General features: G+C 32.8%; 1 protein-coding gene across 1 annotated transcript in view; it reads right to left on the bottom strand.

Moving 5' to 3' along the window:
- Positions 1 to 20,019, bottom strand: part of LRMP (lymphoid restricted membrane protein) — a 56,175-nt gene that overhangs the window by 12,948 nt on the left and 23,208 nt on the right. The window contains exons 9-15 of the mRNA XM_023504682.2: positions 18,959 to 19,029; positions 17,102 to 17,162; positions 15,160 to 15,223; positions 15,046 to 15,073; positions 14,638 to 14,778; positions 9,311 to 9,445; positions 4,134 to 4,281 (exon numbers count right to left, since the gene is read on the bottom strand). Coding sequence (XP_023360450.1) covers positions 4,134 to 4,281; positions 9,311 to 9,445; positions 14,638 to 14,778; positions 15,046 to 15,073; positions 15,160 to 15,223; positions 17,102 to 17,162; positions 18,959 to 19,029 — 648 coding nt within the window. The remainder of the gene's footprint in view (positions 1 to 4,133; positions 4,282 to 9,310; positions 9,446 to 14,637; positions 14,779 to 15,045; positions 15,074 to 15,159; positions 15,224 to 17,101; positions 17,163 to 18,958; positions 19,030 to 20,019) is intronic.

The following is a 20,019-nucleotide window of genomic DNA, read 5'->3' as shown; positions in this document are numbered from 1 at the left end:
GGAAGGCATGATCACCTCCCTTTGGGGGTTCTTACCTCCCTGAGAAGTCAGGGATGGTGTGACCATCTGTGTTCTAAAACAAAAGAAAGAGGGAGATGTAAAGGGCTAAAACTCTTGAGTTCATGCACTGAGGTTTGGACAAACGAGCACTTAAGGCTAATTACTTATTGGACAATACTCTATTAGCATATGCTTGGAAAATGGCCCACCCCACTATTCTGTGCTGGCTCGATCTGTTGGTATAGACAGAGAATGTAAGTGGGATTAGAGGGTGGAGTAAGAGAAGTGAGAGTTACTTTTTGGCTGTGGAGAGAGAGAAAGTAGGTGTGGAGATTCCTGTGTCCATTCCCCTGACTGCTACTTCAAAAGACCAAGAATAAAGATCAAGGGCTTTTGCTTATCCCAACTCCAGCTGATTCTAAGGTATTCTAAGGGTGCTAACTCGGTCTTCACATAATACTGAAAAGATTTTGCACAAAATCAACAAAGAAAAAATAGAAAGGAAACAAAAAAATCATTGCATTCACTTTCTCTGATAAAAGCCTCATAAGAAAGACAGTTTCAAAAGAAGGAAAGATAGTAACCAAATGAACAAAACACTCCATTAATTATAATATAAATTCAGATGAATACCGAAGCCAAAAAAAGGCTCTTCTATCCCCCAAAATAAGATCAAATAGTCACCGGTCCCAAAAGAATTCATGAAACTCATTTAAAAGTCAAGAGAAATTGAGGGAAAATTTAAAAAGAATAAGAAAAATGAGATTATGAAAAAAAGTCAACCAAATAGAAAAAGGGATCCAGAATCTTAAGGGAAAAAAACCACAGCTTGAAAGCTAAAATTGGGCAAGAAGAAGTTGGAAAAGTTATAAGACCATAAAATAAAATGTAAAGAATGGGGAAAAAAGATAATGTGAGACATTTCATAAGAAAAACAATTGATCTTGAAAATAAGTCAAGAAGAGAAAACATAAGAGGTGCTCAAGGTAACACATAGAAGTAAACAAGAGGAATCAGGAGGGATAGGAAATAAACATAAAATAAAGATCAGCAGTAGAATTTATTAGATTGTAAACATAAAAAGGCAACAGAATTTATTAGTTTTTTTTTTTTTTAAAGCAGGGATAGTAATCATAGTCTCAGACAAAGCTAAAGCTAAAATAGTTTTAATCAAAAGAAAAATAGAGAAACTATATTATATGTCAATCATATTCATATAATTTTAGACTACAATAACTAGACACTATGAGTTGGAATTTTGCCATGGTGTAGAAAATGATGAATTGGTGCTTTAAAAAAACATGGAAAGATTTGGACTTATGAAGGAAGATATTATCAACCCTCAGAGAGACAGAGGACAAATAAGCAGAGAACAGTCTTACATTTCTATTTTGTATTTAAGTTTAAAGCTTAAATTCTTTTAAAAAAGAATTTCAGTGAATGATAAAAGAAATGAAGAAACTCAACAATTCTAAGAAAATCATATGAAAACATCAATTATTAAAGAGGATATGGGAGAACAGGTACACTAACATACTGTTGGACCTATAAATTGGTCCAATCATTCTGTTAAGTAATTTGGAATTTTACCCCAAAAGACAATGATGTAACATCTCAGCGATACCATTACTAGGCTTGTAATACCAAAAAGATCAGAGACAGAGGGAAAGGAGCTTATATATTTAAAATGTATATAGGAGCTTTTTTCTTTGTATCGAAGAATAGGAAATAAAGGGTGTCCCTTGACAGCAGGATGCATTATTATAGTACCTGAATTAATGGAATGTAAAGAATAATGAAAGGGAGAGATTCAGAGAAAATTGGTAGGGATTACATGAATAAGCTATATTAAGTGAGAAGAGTAAGAACAATTTATATAATGACTAAAACATTTTGAAAAAAATAATTTTGAAAAACAACAACTCTGATCAGAATAATAACCCATATTGATTTTAGAAGAAAGATTCTGGGCAAAGAGCCTTGCTTCTTACCTCTTAGCAAAGAAATAATGGCTAGGGATTCAATTTTCAGAGTTGGCAAATGTGTGGATTTTTTGATGCATTTAATATTATACTTATTAGTTTTTATAAAAGATTATTAATGATGCTATAAAATGAAAAAATTTAAAGGAAGTTAATGACTCATTAAACAAATAAATAGAAATAAGCAGAAAGAAGTTCAGAAAGAGAACAGATAAATAAGACAGTATTAAAATTATTCTATTAAGTTTGAAGTATTCCCTCTTACTCTTACTAACTCAAAATAAAGAGCCAGAAATAATCAAATTCAGTATTTAATAAAATCAGAAATATAAGCTAATAAGTAAAAGACAGCCTATTTTACAAGAACTACTAGAAACATATTTGTATATAAAACATTTCATGAAATATACCACAAAAGATTTCACATGAATACTTAACTGAAATATAAAAGATCCTTTTTATTACAAAAATGTTACTTAACTCTACCATCTTGGCTCTGCACCTCATTTCACTTATTTAAATAGTTCTTTTGACATATTTTTAAAACTTACTCATTCAAGGTCATGCCACTCAGACTACCAAACAATTATTTTATAGATCTGAGAAATATAATGATAAAATTTGCCTGGAGGAACAAAAGTTCCAAAATATCAAGAAAATCAATTTTCAAAAAAGTGAAGGAAGAGGACCTAGCCATAACAGATTTCAAATTATATTACAAGGTGATAATCATCAATATAATCTAGCACTGGATAAGAAATAGACTAGTTGATCAATAGAATAGATTAGATACATAATATACAGAAAATAAAGGAACACAGTGACCTAACATTTCATAAAATCCAAAAATTAAAGTTACTGGGAAAAGAACTTATTATTTCACAAAAAATCTGAAAACTGAAAAGCAAATTGTCAGAAATGATACATAAAACATCTTACACTATATACCAAAGATAAGCTCAAAATGGGTATGTGTTTTACACGTGAAAATTGCTCTCATAAGCAAATTTGGGGAACGTAGAAGAAATACCTGTCAGATCATAGAAAGGGAAATAGTTCATGACTGAACAAGAAATAGGAAGGTTTAAAGGAGGCAAAGTAAATTTTGATTACAGAAACCTAGAGAGTTTTGCATTTGCATTTGGTATTGCAGTCAAAATTATAAGAGCAGGAAACTGGAAGAAAAATTTTGCTGTAAGTTTCTCTGATAAAGGATTTGTTTCTCAAATATAAAGAGAGCTGAGTCAAATTTATTGAGAAAAAAAATAGGCAATTCTTCAATTGATAAATGGTCAAAGGATGTAAACAGTTTTTAGGAGAATAAAAATTATCACTAGTCATATGAAAAAATGCTCTAAATAATAGAGAAATATAAATTAAATGGACATTGAGATATCACCTTACACTCATATTGGCTATGACAGAAAGGGAAAATAACATGTATTGTATTGGGGGGATGTGGGAAAATGGGTACACTAAATGCACTGTTGGTAGAATTGTGAACTAGTTCAACAATTCTAGAGAATACTTTGGATCTATGGCCACTGTGAGATAATTCAAACAGAAGATCCTACCAAGATTATATATAGTATTCTATTAAAAATAAGACTATTAAAATTTGATCAGTGGGAAGTTTCACCTAAATATATTCAAGATATAATTTTATACATTTGTTTTTACTGTAAAATAGCAGCATAATGACCAGAATCTTATTCCATATATACTTTATAATACTGAGTTTCCTGAGAACTGATATCTCCCTGTCATACCTGCCCTATCTACTCATTCTATCCACCCCCATCCTTTAAGATTGTGCTGGAGAAGATCATATGTTCTCCTGGAGAGCCCAGCATCATTTCCACACATGGAAACATAATATCCAGGCCAAAACTATCCTAAAAGCAGACCAGTATTAGCCAAGTGTTAAGTATTAAGTACATCTTTTTATTCTGATGCAGCTATTAGGGTTATCTCCTTCATTTTTCCAATGAGAAGCACATTTTGGCTGTGAAAATAACATGGCTGCAGAAGCAAGATATTTTATTAGCAAAGTCTACATCATGAAATCTTCTTCCAAAGATGTTACAGGAAAATGAAAGCAGACTATTAGAAAAACAAAAGTGGGGAAGTTTTTAAAACATTCTTGATTACCTTCATTTTCGAGGCTGCTAAAAGGCCTTTCATTCTGAAGGAGAACTTGTTTTAGCTCTTCTAATTCTGCATGTTCTTTGGCATACATTCGCTTCAAGTTTTCGACGTGCTGAATCATCACTTCCACTGCTTTACTGACTCTGCTTTCCTAATAGAGGAAAAAATAACTTTTTTTTAAAAGTTCCTTTTTATGAGGCTACATAGGGGAAGAGATGATGTGAAAAATTAAAAAAAAACCAAGAAAATAAAAAACTACTAATCATTTCTCACTTAAGTCTACAAATGTCAATTTTAGAACAACAAAAATATAAATAGAGTTTTAAAAATAATATTTTGGATTCTTAAAACTCTTTCTTAATGATTATATAAGGTTAGCAGTAGACATATTTCCATTTTATACATAAGGAAATTAAAAGCTAACATTGTCCAGGGTCACAGAGCTAGTAAATAGCAGAACAGAGATTTCAATCCAAGTTTTCCTAATTTCTAATTTTAACTTTCAGTAACTTTATCTAAAATTCTTAATCACTAAAATCAATTATTACATATAAAGTAGCCCAAAATTCTTAGTGCAGTTTAAAAGTTTAAAACTACTTTTAAAACTTTTAGGTTATCCTGTATTATAAGTTAGGAGAGCCCTTAGAAGTCATCAAATCCAGTACCCTCCTTTTATAGATGAAGGAATTGAATCTTAGAGCCAAACTTTCCCAAAGCAAAACAAACAAATAAGTAAAGAGAAGAACACAGGTTTTCAGTCTCTAAATTCAATATTCTTTGATCAAGAGTTTTGGAGACTTTCTGATATCTCAATTTATCTGACAGTCTTCTTCCACCCTCTCCATGTTATGGTTCTTTTCTGAGAGGTTAAACAAGGGAACAGATTATCCAGGAAACAGGTTATTCTGATATCAGGCAAAAGGAAGAAACTAAATTGCCCTCCCTCCCCCACTTTACTAACTGCTGTATTTTGAAAAATTCTTTCATTAAGATAAGTTATGAGAAATGAGTATCTAGAACTTAACACCTGGATCAATAAATTTTGGTTCTAATTGGATACTTAAACTTTCTTTTTTACTTCCTAAGAAAAAGATAAGTTTTCTCACTCAGTAAATTTGTTTCTTCCTATGTTATGTTCCTCCTACCTTCTAACTTCTATTTTTGTAACCCAATTTCTATACTTAGTTCTACCCTTTTCCTAATGTTATCTCCTCCTATACTCATTTCTAGTCTGCAGTTCTGCTGGCCCTCTGTTTCCCAATATGCATAATTTTTCATCTTTTGTATCTGTGTTCTTTCAATAAATATGTTTCTGTTTAATAAAATAAAGAAGCAATTTGTTATGAATTCCATATTCATAATTAATATATTCTATATTCAGAGATAAAATGAAATAGTAGTTAGAGACACATTCTTGGAACCAGGAAGACCTGGGTTTAAGTTCTTCCTCTGATACATTCTCATTGTGTGACCATTAACCTCTCAATATCTTGGACAACTGTCTAAGACTATAAGTTGCAGAAAAGATACTAAACTGCAGTGACAGAAGGAATTCCTTCTACCAGTAAAATCACAGGTCCATTCTATATCCTTATTCCATATTTACCTTAACTAAATTCAATAATTATTTCTTAGAAATTTACTATATGCAATGTATTGGAGATACATAAAAAAAGTCTTTGATCTCAAGAAATATAACCTCTACTGGAAGAGAACTGTATGGACAAAGATATGTAAATAAAAGATAATCTAAGGAGAAAAGGGAGAAGGGAAGAGAGGCAGGGAGGAAGGGAAGGGGAAAGGGAGAGAGCGGCAGAGACAGAGAGTGAGACAGAAAGAAAGAAAAGGAGAGAGACAGACAGACAGAAACAGAAAGACAGAGGGAAGGAAGAAAGGGGAGGAAAGGAATGATGGAGAAAGAATAACTAGATCAGAGAAGGATTTATAAAGGAGGAAGAATTTTGAAGTTAGTATTTTAGTAAGTAAAAATCAAGTGAAAGGAAATTTCAAGCATGGGGGAGTAGCTTGTGTAAATGCAAAGATAGAATTTAGAGTTTAAGGAATAGCCAGAAGTTCATTTTGTCTGGAATACAGATCAGAGGAATAAACTAAAATTAGGATGGAAAAATAGATTGGAGCCAGATTGTAGAAGCCTTCAAATGAAAGGCTAAATTTGCATTTAACCTGATTATGAATAAGAAAATGACATGACAGCAATTACTTTGGCAGCTATGTGGAATTCTTGGGATTTGTTGTTGTTGCTGTTAACAACTGAAAGGAGATGTTAGAAGTTGGGAAACTAAATTAGGAAATGATGATAAGTGCTAAAGCTCCAAAATAAGTTTGTGGTTATATGAATGTCAAAAAGCAGCCAGATATGAGAATGGGTGCAGAGGAAGAGTCAATAAAATTTGGCAACTGATTTGGAAAACAGATTGAGAAGAGAGAATTTCAAAATCATTGAACTACTGGAAAACCATGATTTAAAAAAAAAACACACCTTATACTGCATTCTTAAAGAAATCATAAAATTGTCCAAATCTCTTAAAACTTTAAAAAATACTTCATTAAAAACATCTCTTAAAAAAAGAGCCAAGTGGAAATAGAAATAATCTAGCAGTCATCTCCTGAAAGAAACCTTCAAATGAAAACTTCCAGGAACATTATAAGCCAAATCCATGGCTTCTAGATGAAAGAAAAAATGCTGTAAGCTGGGAAAAAGAAAGAATTTAAATACTAAGGAGTCATAGGATAAAACAATCTAGAAGCCATTCCTATGAAGAAGCAGAGAGCTTGGAATAGGATATTCCAGAATGAAAAGGGTATATAGACTTTCAATCAATAAGTAAATTACCCAGAAAAAGTAAATATAATTCCACAGGAGAAATTTTTTTTTAATGAAAAAGAGGATTTCTAAACATTCCAGATGAAAAGAGTCATGACAAAATTTTGAAGTGAAACATAAGATCAAGAGAAACAAAAATGTAAAGATGAACAAAAAAATCATAGTGACAAAAAAAAAATAAAATGTTTACATTCTTATATGGAGACATATAGAACCAGATAGAGGAAATCTAATTCAAAAAATTGTGATTCTTTTTTTTTAATGATATTGAAAAAAGAATGAAATGTGAATAATATAGTAATGCCCTAAGGGGAAAAGGGGAGAGTAAAGATAGGGAGATTATTTTGCATAATTGGAGTACTCAAAAGAAATCTATAAAATCAAGGAGAAAAGAGTTTAAAGAGGAAACTTCTGTATGCAGTTTGGTACAGAAACACATTTCATTTAATAGGAAAACAAATTAGAAGGGGACAAAGGGAGGAAGAAAAATGAGAGGACAAATAGATTAATGAAGGAGCAAAAACAAACTCTCAGATTCTTATTTTACTTGGGGAATGAAATCACTCTTATGTGAAAAACAAAGCTGAGTTCTGGATAAAGCCCTTGTGTGAAACTCGACTTAATTACTGAATGTCAGAACCATCAGTTAGATCTCTAGCCAAAAACTCCTAAAAAAGGAATTCACAAGTTGGAAATACTCTCTGTCTCTGCAGTCTCTTCCTCTGAAGAGATAGCTCTTTATTTAAGGGGAGTATGCAGATAAGTCATGTTTCCTCCTTCTTCAGGCTGTACATTTAATTTTCTTTACTATGGCACAGCATCAGGTACCTTTTTCTCCTCACCTCCCTCTTTTTATTTTCTGTATGTGTAGTCTTTACTGATTAGTGTGAGCTCCTTGAGGGTAGGGCTACCTTTTTGTTGTTGTTGTTCCTTGTCAATACATTTCTAGCACTTAAGATAGTGTGAATAGTAAATATTCAATAAATGTTCGTTCACTAACTGACTACTTGATAATTCATAGTATCACGTTCAAATGTCCCGTCCTCTACTTTCTGCTTCAACTCAGAAAAACAATTTATACTTATGTTTGCCTGACCTGCTTTCCCCAGACACTGTAGTTTAGAATACAGAAATAGATAAAACTTCAGGGCTATAAAGCAGTTGTGTAAATTAAAACTCTTATACTGAGTATAATTCTAGAACAGGGCTTCTTCAACTTTTTTTCACTTGAGCCCCTTCTTGCCTGAGAAATATTTATGTGACTCCAGGTTTAAAGGTGGCAAAGTAGGCATTCAAATCAAACATTTACTGATAATATGTAATAATTTCGTGACTCCCATATTCAGTTGTGAGACTCCCCCAAATAGGGTTGCTTACTACTATTTAAGAAACTAGGACCTAAAAAATGTGTACAATGTGGCTGCAAAAAGAGCATTTCTTAAGGAAATTTTAAGTTCAATATATTAGATATCCCAGATTCTGTAAACATATATACAAATCTAAAAAGATACTCTTCCCAGCTTCACCAAATGTTTAATAACCTCTTTGCTTCCTTTTGCTGTTCTCCATCCCAGAATTCAGAGCACTTAGATAATCATCATCTACAAACCTTGGAAGGGAGAGTCTAATTGCCCTGGTTTTGTAGAGTAGTTAAGGGGACTCTGCCAAGACTGTTGTGAAATAATAAAGATCTAGAATTCTCAGACAGCCAAAACTGAGCACAGAGAGAGACTCAGTCCCAGCCAGTCTTTGCCTCAAGGTCTCAAAGGCATCAATCTGAAACAGAGGATACTGATTACATATAACAGAGACAAGGTCTCTTCTGTTTAAAAACAGATGAGCTGGACCTACTGAGCACCCAAAACAATTAAGGTTGGTATGTGCTACCGAAGTCTCTGTAGCTACAGAGGAACATGCCCCCTAATCTAAAAGTACTTGAGGTACTTCTTTAGATATTCTATATTTCCCTATCATCTGAGATTCCATCAATTATACCATATCCTTCTACAAAAGCCTTGCTTGCATCCATGAGCTGTGTATTGAGTTGAACTGTCAGTTCAGTGGTGCTCATTCAGGTTTACTACATGAACATTTCACTTAGAAAACATTTACTACTGAATTCTGGTGCAACAGCAGGGGAGAAGGATTATCTCTCCAGTCTCTGAAAACCAGCCCTTCAAATATAGTATACTATATGTTTAGACAGGAAAAATCCTCACAGATTTGTCCAGATAAAAATTTTTAAATTTCAAATTGTGGTAACTAAGAATTCTGATAATCTAGTAACTTGGGAAGTCAAAGCATTCCACTTGCAAAGTAACTAATTTAGAATTACCTGATTAATGGCTCCCAGCATCTCTGCCTTGCTAGCAACTCTTGTTGTACATTGGTTAAGAAACTTTAAACTCTTCTCCAGCTTTTTAATGATTTCCTGGGCTTGGTTGTCATCTTCACAGAGAATTATTAAAGACTGCATAAAAGGGAAATAAGAAGAATAACAAATCTTGCATTTCAGACATACCAAAACATGAAAATGAGAAATGTATGTGTATTAGATATACATTTTACATGACTCCCCCCAAAAAAATCAACCTCAAGAATACAATATGAAAGAGGTATGGCTATCTCACATTTTATTTGAAAAATATCTGGAGGCAGCTAGGAAGTCAGGAGGACCTGAGTTCAAATCTGCCTCAGACACTTAACACACTTCCTAGTTGTGTGAAAAAATACATAGTCCCACAGTATTCCATTGTGATCAGATTTTATTTAACAAATAGTTTTGTATTTAGTTTAGGGTACTACCATTTAAGAAGGATATTATTAAACTCCAGAATGTCCAAAGGAGGCAACTAGGATCCTAACAATTATATGACACATGGAGATTATCTGAAGCAAATGGGGATGTTTAACTTGAAGAGATGATTTAGGAGGGATGTAATAGCTCTCTCTGAATACTCCAGCACTGTCATGTAGAAGAGGAATTAGATGTGGTCTCTCTAGCTCCAGAGGGCTGAACTAGAAACCACATCTGAAAATTGTATTTAGATTTGATAAAATTTCCCAAGTTTTCAAGGCTTGATGAATTTTCTAACAATCACCGATCTAAAAATAGAATAGTTTGTCTTAGGGTATGGTAAGTTACTCCCCACTAGCGATTTTTAATGAAGGCTGGGTAGCTTTTGGAGAATTTCATAAAAGGGATTTTTGTTTAAATATGAGTGAACTCTCAAATCTCTTTCAACCCTATTTTTGTGGACTACACTAAGGAATTAAGACGGAAGGAATAACAACATATGTTTATATAGTGCTATATGGTTACTCTCATTTGAATCTCATAGCAACCCTGTAATATGAGCAGAACAAATATTATTCCTATTCTTCAGAAAAGGAAACCGAGATACAGAAAGGTTAAGTGACTTGTCCAAAGTTACATAGCTAATAACTAGATGAGCAAGATCTCAAATCTTCTGACCAGAATTTAAGAGAATATTAAATATTTTACATGAAGTTAGGAAGATCTATGTTTAACAAGGGCTTATATGAAATAATATATGTAAAGTTCTTTGCAAACTTTAAAGTACTGTAAAATGCTAATTATTTTATGAAAAGTAATATTATACTATGATGTTCCAGAAGAAGCAAGTAATATCACCAGTAACATAACTGGATGATATCAATTATGGATATTTCAAAATTTTTAATAATAAATTTTAATAATAAAAACTTTAATAACAGATATTATAAAAATTTAAATTTGAGCCTAGGACAGTACTTTGATTAGCAGATATACATAATTTTGATTAATGGATTTTTCTTTCCATTTCACCAGTTCTGTTTTTCAAGGAGTTATTTTCTTTTTCCATTTTGCCAAATCTATTTTTTAAGGAATGGTTTTCTTCAGACAATTTAGTTCTCGTTTCCTTTCCCCATTTTCTTCCTAACTCTCTTTTAAGATCCTTTTTGAATTTTTTCCAAGAGAGGCTTTTGAATTGGAGACCAACTCATGTCACCATTTGAAGCTTCATCTGGAAATGTTTTGCCTTTAGTGTCCTCAGGGTTTGAGGCCTGTTCTTCATTGTCTCCATAATACTATCTATGGTCAGAACTCTTTTTTGCTTTTTTGGTCATTTTTTAAAGGTTGAGGTCTGCTCTTAGGGGAAAGAGAAGATTATCCTGAGCTTCCTCCTCAGGTAAAAGGGGCTTCTCACTGTCCTGGGGCTGGGGCTGAGGCTGCAGGCTTCCTTCTCTACTGGATAGGTATGGTCAAGTCCTGCTTGTTATGCCAGCATTCAAGGCTTCACTATGTCTTCTGTACTTGTGCTGGAGGTCTCACAGCTAGTCTGCTGAACCACTGGCTTCTGAACCACAACAGGGTAGCCAATGCTACTATATTTTGGCTAAAAGCTTCCTACTAGTTTTCTCTAATGTTCAGTGGCCTCTCTGCCCTGGACCTCCTAGTGCTGCATCTGCACTGGATTTTCATTGGACTGTGTCCTTCCCTGCCTGACTTTGTGGTTTGCCATTTCCTTCTCCAGTCCATTTTACGGATGTGGGAGCTAAGGTAAATATGGTTAATTGACTTGTCTAGCTAAGAAGTATCTGAGACCAGATTTGAACTTGGGAAAAATTTTCTGTACTTCAGACCCAGCACTCTATCTACTTCATTACCTAGCTGCCCATGATCAGAAAATACAGATATATTCTTATTTGGTTGTACTAATTTTTAAGAAACTTCTTGTCTTGACAAACTCCCTAAAAAGAAATAGTATTTATTTTGCTTTGAGGAAATGAATGAAAAATATATTGGATTTTAGGATGGTTGCAAGAGGGGCAGTAAAGCAAAGTTCTGAGCAGACTTCAGAGTCAGAAAGAACTTTGATTCAAGTCCCATTTATGACACTTACTGGCAATGTAATAAGAGACCAGTCATGTAATCCCCTCAATGCTTCAGACAACTCTCTAAAATAATATTAGGTCTCAGAGTAACAGCAGCTCTGCATTGGAAAAGAGTCTTCTTTCATTAGGCACTCCCTAAACCAGTGAAATCATAGGTTTGCAGCTTTCAAGTATCCCATCAAAACATTATAAACCAAGTATTATAGTTAAAAGGACAGTTTACAGAAGGATTAAAAATAGGCTTTAACAGCAATATGAAATAAAATAAGAAAGTTAGTCCTTTTAATTGTATATACTTTATCAGAAATTAGCTCTCAAGTTTTTCCCATTCTTATTGTTGAAGTTACATTGAGATGAAAGCATAATATCAGTCCTTATATAAAGCAAAGATTTGTTAAAGAAAACTCCTTTAGTAATTAGATCAGTAAGACAATTCTGTGTGATTTTTTCCCATAGAAAAAATATTTTACACATTGTAGTACAATGGTTCCAACAGAAGGAGTATTGGAGTAGGGATGTAAGTTGAGCAAGGGGGCTTCAAGTAGTGAACTGGAAACTATCTTTCCTCACTTGTACCAATTTACTTCTTCATGGATCCACTCACCATTACTGTAATTTTTCAAACAAAAATATCTTTCTCTGGCCACTGATCCCCTTCTTAGAATTTAAGATCCTTGAGGGCAGGAATGGTCTTTGCTTTTGTATTTCCCCTCCACTTAACATAGTATTGGCACATAGTGCTTGATGATATCTTTTTGTGTACTTTTCAGTCTATATATTTCTCTTTCACCCTATTCCTTTTGTTAAGAAGGCCTAGTGAGCTATACCCCTTTTATTGAAATCACTTCATAGCATCATAGAGTTTAAAAGGACTTCTGGGAATATTTGCTATAACTGAATTAGGAATCATATTTGAACAAGAATCTCTTTACAACTTTTAAATAGTCATCTAGTCATCACCTGAAGATCCCAAGTTGAGAGAAAAACCTGTCACCTCCCAAAATAAACCATTCCACCAGTGTTCTTAGATTGTCCTTAATGACCAGGTCTAATCATTTTCTATGTCACAATATTTTAAGTAGCCAAAGATAGCTATCATTTCTCCCCTAAAGATAAAATCTTGGAAGTATAATGTTTTTAGTTCATTTAATTTATGGACATGGCACAGCCTCTAGAACACACACCATCCTAATCATTTTCTTTTGGGGTTCTTCAAAATGGGCCAGCCTTTCAAGTCCAGTATTCATTTTTTTTTTTTTTTTTTTTACTTCTTCCAATTTCTAATCTAGAGTGAATCTACAATGACTAGATCAGTAAGGATAAAGACAGGTATGTGAAAGCTTTTATGCTCTATTTCCTGTTCACTTTCAACTATTGCTCCCCCCCCCCCAACTTTCATAGGCTTCAATTCCCCTGATTTCACAGATAATAGGAGATCCAGTTCCCTTCCTAATTACCTTCCTAATTCCTTCCTAATACCCTTAATTATCTGACTTTTCAGCTTATATCTTCCTTTACAACTATTGTCCCAATTCACTTCTATAGTAAGACATTTGTAATATATACTCAATTCAGGTTTTTGGTTTTTCCTTTTAAATGTAGGGGAAATACATTTCAGTCTCTACTGAACACCAAGACCTATGATTATTATTTATGTGCATTTTAACTTGAAATCTAAATGCAAAAAAGGAAGCAACCTTTTTGATTTTTTAAAATCTGTTTCTCTTCATTGCAAGGAATAAGAAAGGGGAATAGCTATTTTATTGTGTTAGAGATGAGAGGGTCTAAAAAAAACCTAAGAGGAGTTGTTATTGTTCCTGTTGTTGTTATTCCAAAATAGATCAAGAATAAAAAAAAATACTAGCCAATATTTAGAGAAGTTTCTAATGCAACATTATAGGAGCTGTCCTTGGTTTTATACCATTAATATTTTTCTCAGTAATTTTATCTATAAACACATAGTAGGCATCCTTATTAAATGTTTAGAGAACAGGAAATTAAGATATCTACCTACAGGTATCTATATGTCTATAGATATCTATATGTATTCATAGATATCCAAAGAATGATTAAATATGTCAACTTCCTGTGTGAATACACTTCCTGTCACCTCCTCCCACACATACATAAATGAAAGACACCTTTTTGAAGCTCTGAAGGAGAAGTGAGGACAGAACACAATTCAATATATTAAATGATATAATTGGGATCTAAAACGTTGAATCTAAAAAAATGAAATGTAATACTGTATTGTAAAATTATATGTTTCAACTTAAAAAAAAATCAACCTCAAGAACACAACTTTGGAGACAAGATTAGATAATAGCTCATGTGAGGGAAAAAAATCTGGGGTTTTAGTGAACTGAAAGTCAGATAAGCTAATTGTGGGATTGGTAGGGGACAAAAAGCAAATTTGATCTTAAATTACATTCAAATGAATTCAACAACATTAAATGCCTACTGTATGCAAAGCATTTTGTTATTCTTCAGAAACACAGAAATAAAAGTGCCTTCTAAGTGTTTTCAACTAAACACACAAACACGCAAGTAACTATAAGCTAATGTGAATGAGAAAGATAAGATGCTAGAAAGATTAAAGAAGGCCTCACAGAGGAATTAGCATCTAAGTCTAGACTTGGAAGAAAATCAAAATTCTTTGTAAGATAAGAAGTGTTTATAGTGTTACCCAAACTTAATCCTTTTTAGAATTCCTTTCTAGATTCCAGGGTGCAGAAATAGGGTTCTAAATTCTCTTAGTCTAACCTTTAACAACTTTAAACAGTTAGTGATCTCCTTCTTCAGATTCTCTTCAGCCAGATCCCGAGACCTTTCTTCAAGCTTGACTCTTTTCTCCAAGGTAAACCAGTCACACTTAAATCCCAAAGATAATCTAAGAAATTCAGCCTGTTAGAGAAATAATATAAAAGGGATACAGGAATGAAGAAAGCAAATGAGAGTTAATATAAGATTGAAATGTGAAGAAAGATTGCATCAAGAGACATAAATGAATCTGATAAATCCAGGGGTCTTAGTGAAGTTGGTTCTTAGCAAGCCAAATTCAGTGTTGCCAACCAAACAGGATAGGATTCAAGACACAGTTATATCTATGTGAACTTAAGGATCTTTTTTATATTTAGTAAAAGTCGAAAATAGAAAATGTCTCATACTTACCTCTACCTCTTTTTCATTTGTAGAAATGCTGTTGAACAAGAAAGAAAAGGACTTCAAATAAAATTTCGGAGAAAGTGATAGGACACATACAAAATTGTGATAAAATCAACTTACTGGTCACTCTGTCTAAAGTTGACTGATTTAACACTGGTTACCGGAATAGTAGAAGCAGCCATTTCTATTAAGGGGCAAAAAGGACATTTTTTTTTTTTGGTTAAATCACATTACCTACTTAATGCCCCTTGATTTAGCTGAGTTATATTCCCTAAAGAACAAGTATCAAAAGTATATCATTCAAAAAGCCATGCTACTGTGATTTACAAAAAATATTTGAACTGTGGCTTGAGTCTCTTAAATTCATGGATATCACAACAGCTCTTACTGGAGCTGAATGCTGAAAAAATATGACGCCATTTCTTGGCAGTAATCTTTACTTGCGAAATTCAAAGCCCTAATAAATACTTGTTGATTGAATCTTTGCCAAGGTATTTCTCAATAAACAAAAAATGGGAGATTAGGGATTCTTCTATAAGAAATGAACCTAAGAACTTACACCACTTTGGCAGAAGACTTTGTTTTATATATGCTTCACATATATGTTAGAAATCATAGCTTACAAAACTGAAATGACAATTAAAAATATTCAGACCTGTGTAGAGGCAGATGGGAATAATGAAAGGTAACCGTCTGACCGTAACATTTTGAGGTATAACTGCTTAAGGTACTGGGAAAAGGTAAGCTTTTCTAAATGATATCTTACAATATGCCACTTCTTTATAGTTATACAAAACAAATAGGAAGATACAAAGAATACAATGTCTCCATTGTACTTATTGTTTGCTGGTTACAAAAAAGCATTTGAAGGCAGCTAGGTGGCACAGTGGATAAGGCACTGGTCCTGGAGTTAGGAGAACCTGAGTTCTAATCTAGCCTCAGACACCTACTTGCTGTGTGACTCTGGACAAGTCACTTAACCTCATTGCCTTAAAAAAAGCATTTGATCTGCTAGATCAAAAAGCTGTTTTAAGATCTCTTTCAAAAGAGTATCTCTGAATTTGGAACTCAAAATTTTAGGAAATGATTGTTAAAATTTTTTATTTTATATGTAATTGGGAAATATTTAACAAAGTGAATAAAGACATATTTAAAAGCTTGTCCCATCAATATGACAAAATCATACAAGATTCTTGAAAGATGTATAAAAAAGAGATAAATGTCCTTAATGTTCCACAATTATTACTATTAAATAAAGCATAAAAGAAGAGACAAATTCTTGACAAAGATTTTTGCCAAGATCATGAAGGATTTCCAGGACAATAGATTCCCTCAAAATGGTGAGATCCTCCAGATTTTCCCTTTCTAAAATTCTGCATCGCTTCCTGGTGAGACTTACAGTCAATCACTCAAGAGAATTTGAGCTGAATGATTCATACAGGAAAAGCCAAGTAGCTAAAAAATGTCTAGTTTCCAGTCCATGATACTGATGAACAGAAAACCCATAGAGCTACTTAATTGGTAATTATAATACTTATATGGAATTTTAAGGCTGGTAAATCATTATATAGTTGTGTGTCTATGTCTGAGTGTATATGTGTGTGTGTGTGTGTGTGTGTGAGTGTTTAATTTAAATCACTCTGTGAGATAATATACCATCTCCATTTTATAATTGAAATAAATGAGGTTTGCTCTAAAGGATTGCTCTAAAGGATATCAGAAAAGAAATGAATGATCAGAAAAACAGATGGGCCAATCAATAATGAGAACAAACAATTAATCAATGGATAATCTTTCCTGTGAAATGTCAGGCAACCTAGAGAAATATTTACAGATTGCCATAGACACAGGTGGAACAAGGTCAAAAAATTATGAGTGGGTTATAATTTTCACCTTATCAAAAAGATCATAGATTCACTAATGTTTCAAAACAGGGGGGAACAAAAATAGAGTCAAATGTCAAAGCTACCATTTATAATTTTAGTTTTAAGTCAAATGACGAGATTTTAAGTTCTCTTGGTGAGATTCTGCATCAACAGAAGTGGGAGAAAACTTCTCTTACCTGCCCCACTGGTATATTCTTCTTTACAGTCTGTAACTGCTGCAGGTCCTTCTTTGGTTTCCTAAATTTTTTTTTGGAAGTGAAAGATATAAGAAAGTACCAGAGTACTGCTATAAATGCAGTTCTTTATAATGCTTTGGGTTTTTTCTCCCTATCAATAGATATTTAATATTAATTTAGCATATTCAAGGAAAGGTCTGAGAACCTGGGGAATAGAAAGTGGTATACTCTATTATCTGTCTATTATCTACTGTAATATATCTATTAAGGAAGATAACGCATCAAGATGTGAAAAGTCAAATAAGTAAAATGCAACAAAAGAACAGTCATAAGATAATTAATTGCTTAGATCAATTAATTACTTAGGTATTAAATGCTATGAGTTTAGAAAAAGAAGAGATCTCTTACTATAGTTCCAGAATGGTCTAAGAAAGCTCCACAGAAGAGAAGGGATTAGAATTTGGGTATTTTATTAATCAGAGAGGGTTGGAAAAGGCATATTGAACAGAGATAGGGGAAATACTGTAAATATAAATAGTGATGATATTTCTTATATGGTATAACAAATTATAAAATACATTCCTCACAGCAATCTTGAGAGGAAGGCAGCAAAAATATCATTATCCCCATTCTACAGATGAGGAAAGTAGTTCAGAGAGGTTTATGAGTTATTCACACTCACAAGGCTAGAAAATAACAAAACCAAGATCTGAATACAGGTCTCTTGGAATAGAAGTCTCCTAGATTGTACTTCAGTGTTCTTCCTATCATACCACATTACTTCATTTCTAGAGAGGCAGGAAAGCACAGACCTTTTGAGGGTTATTTTGACACGTTTATCATGAAATGTGCTAATATATTCTGATGGACAAGGAATGAATATTGTTTTTGTTGGACATTAAATTATTACCTCTTATAAGTAAAACTGATAGTTATGTAACAGGGTTCTAATTATATTGCATAGGATTCATTTGATAGTCTATGAAATCATAATCATTTATTTAGCAATACTTAGTTAATGTTTAAAATATTCCATTTACTTCATTAAATATTCACTAAGCCCTATTATATGTAAATCACTAGTCTAGGCACTAGGGATATAAGGATGAATGAGAGTTCCTAAAAAATCTTTACTACATAATCATGTTAGTAGAATAATATAGAACAGCGTTTCTCTTCCATATAGAAACCAGTTTTTACTCTGCTGGCATGGGTCACCTTGGCTAAATTATGGAGTACAGGGAAACCTGAGATCTCAAAGACTGTGCACAATCTTCACAAGGTTTACCAAGCTGAAGAGATTTCAAAGAAAGCCCTGGAGATGGACATTTAAAGATATTCAAAAAGCAGCCAACTAAGTAGGAAGAGCTTCATCACCATAGGCTCAGTTACTTTGTGAGGAATATTTTTGGTCATAGCATTTGGTGAATTTGGTTTAGAAAGTTGTGTGGAGAAAAGTATCATTAAGGGCAAAATCGTTGATCCCTGCAGTATTGAAAAACAACAATACAGGAGTCTGAAAATATGGGTTTAATAAATTCTATTTGTGGAATTTGTGATGCCATTACATTATGCTTGTGGAAATTCTTTGAAAAAAGTAAAAAGTACAAAGCAAATGTAGAATATTATCATCATCATTATAATCATAAAGGGCATTGAGTTTGGAATTAGTTAACATGGGTTAAAAGCCCAGCTTGTTTCTTCACTAACTTACCTTGGCAAGTCACTTAAGCTTTCTGGGATACAGGTCCTTGGATGTGAAATGAAAGTATTGTACTAGATGGCTTCTAAAGTCTTTACTAGATCTAAAAGTCTCTTATGATCATCACTGATAATAACATTGGCCTAATCTCTTACCAAATTTAATGTGGTTTTCTTTTCATCCACAGAGCAGTGAAGTGGAATATCTTCATTAATTAAATTTTTATCTGTGAGAAAAATTACACAAAAGAGTGAATGAAATAAAAAAGAATTAAGAGAAAGAGATGAAGAGTACATGAACAGTCACTATGGGCTTTTAAGAAGTAAACATATGTACAAATAAATCTACCCATATATCAATGTACATAAAGTTCCAAAAAATAAAATTGAGTAGAAATGGAAAAATTCACAGAAAGAACTCCTCAGTGTTCAAAGGCAATGGGTATGAGTTGCTAATAAAAATGAAAATGATAGTGCATTGTTAGTATGGTACTATTTAGGGAGGAACTGCTTTCTCTCATAAATTCCATTCAATAAATACATTAAATGCCTACTATATATAAGGTGCTGGAGAGATAGATGACACAATCCTTGCTCTCAAGGAATTTATATTTTAATAGGTGAAAGGACATACATAATTATATTAAAGGAGAAAAGGAGATATCTAAACTGTATCACTACTATAACAATAAGAAATTAGGAAAGAGATAATAAACAATTTTCAGAATCATGGCTACCTTTTGTGATTTGATAAATCTGTACTAGGGATTCCAGATATATGACTGGTATGTGAAAGTGATTTCCTTTAACTTAATGCTAGTCTCTTTACATAAGAGTCACAGATTAGAGACAAAGCGAATTTTTAATTCATATAGTTTCACTATCTTAAAGCAATTATGATTATTTTTTTAAAATCTACATTTTTTAAACATTTTCACTTCCAAATTTATCTCCTCTCTTTTCTCTTAGTGATTCTATCCTGTATAACAAAGAAAAAAAAGAAAGAGGAAAAAGGCAGCTCAGAAAAATTAATCAATATGTCAGCCATGTCTGACAGTTTATATAAAATGCTCCACATTTATATTTTCTGCCTCTGCATTAAAAAAAAAAAAGATAAATTAAAAGTTTCAATAACTGAGCATTTTTTCCTCCATACCATGTTCCATTCCACAACTGAACCAAAAGAAAAGAAAAAAAATCCTAAAAAATATGAATAG

The sequence above is a fragment of the Sarcophilus harrisii genome, chromosome 5 (genome assembly GCF_902635505.1).
Source record: "Sarcophilus harrisii chromosome 5, mSarHar1.11, whole genome shotgun sequence".
Taxonomy (NCBI): Eukaryota; Metazoa; Chordata; class Mammalia; order Dasyuromorphia; family Dasyuridae; genus Sarcophilus; species Sarcophilus harrisii.
Note: the sequence above shows the minus strand (reverse complement) of the source record. Positions and strands in the feature narration are given on the sequence as shown.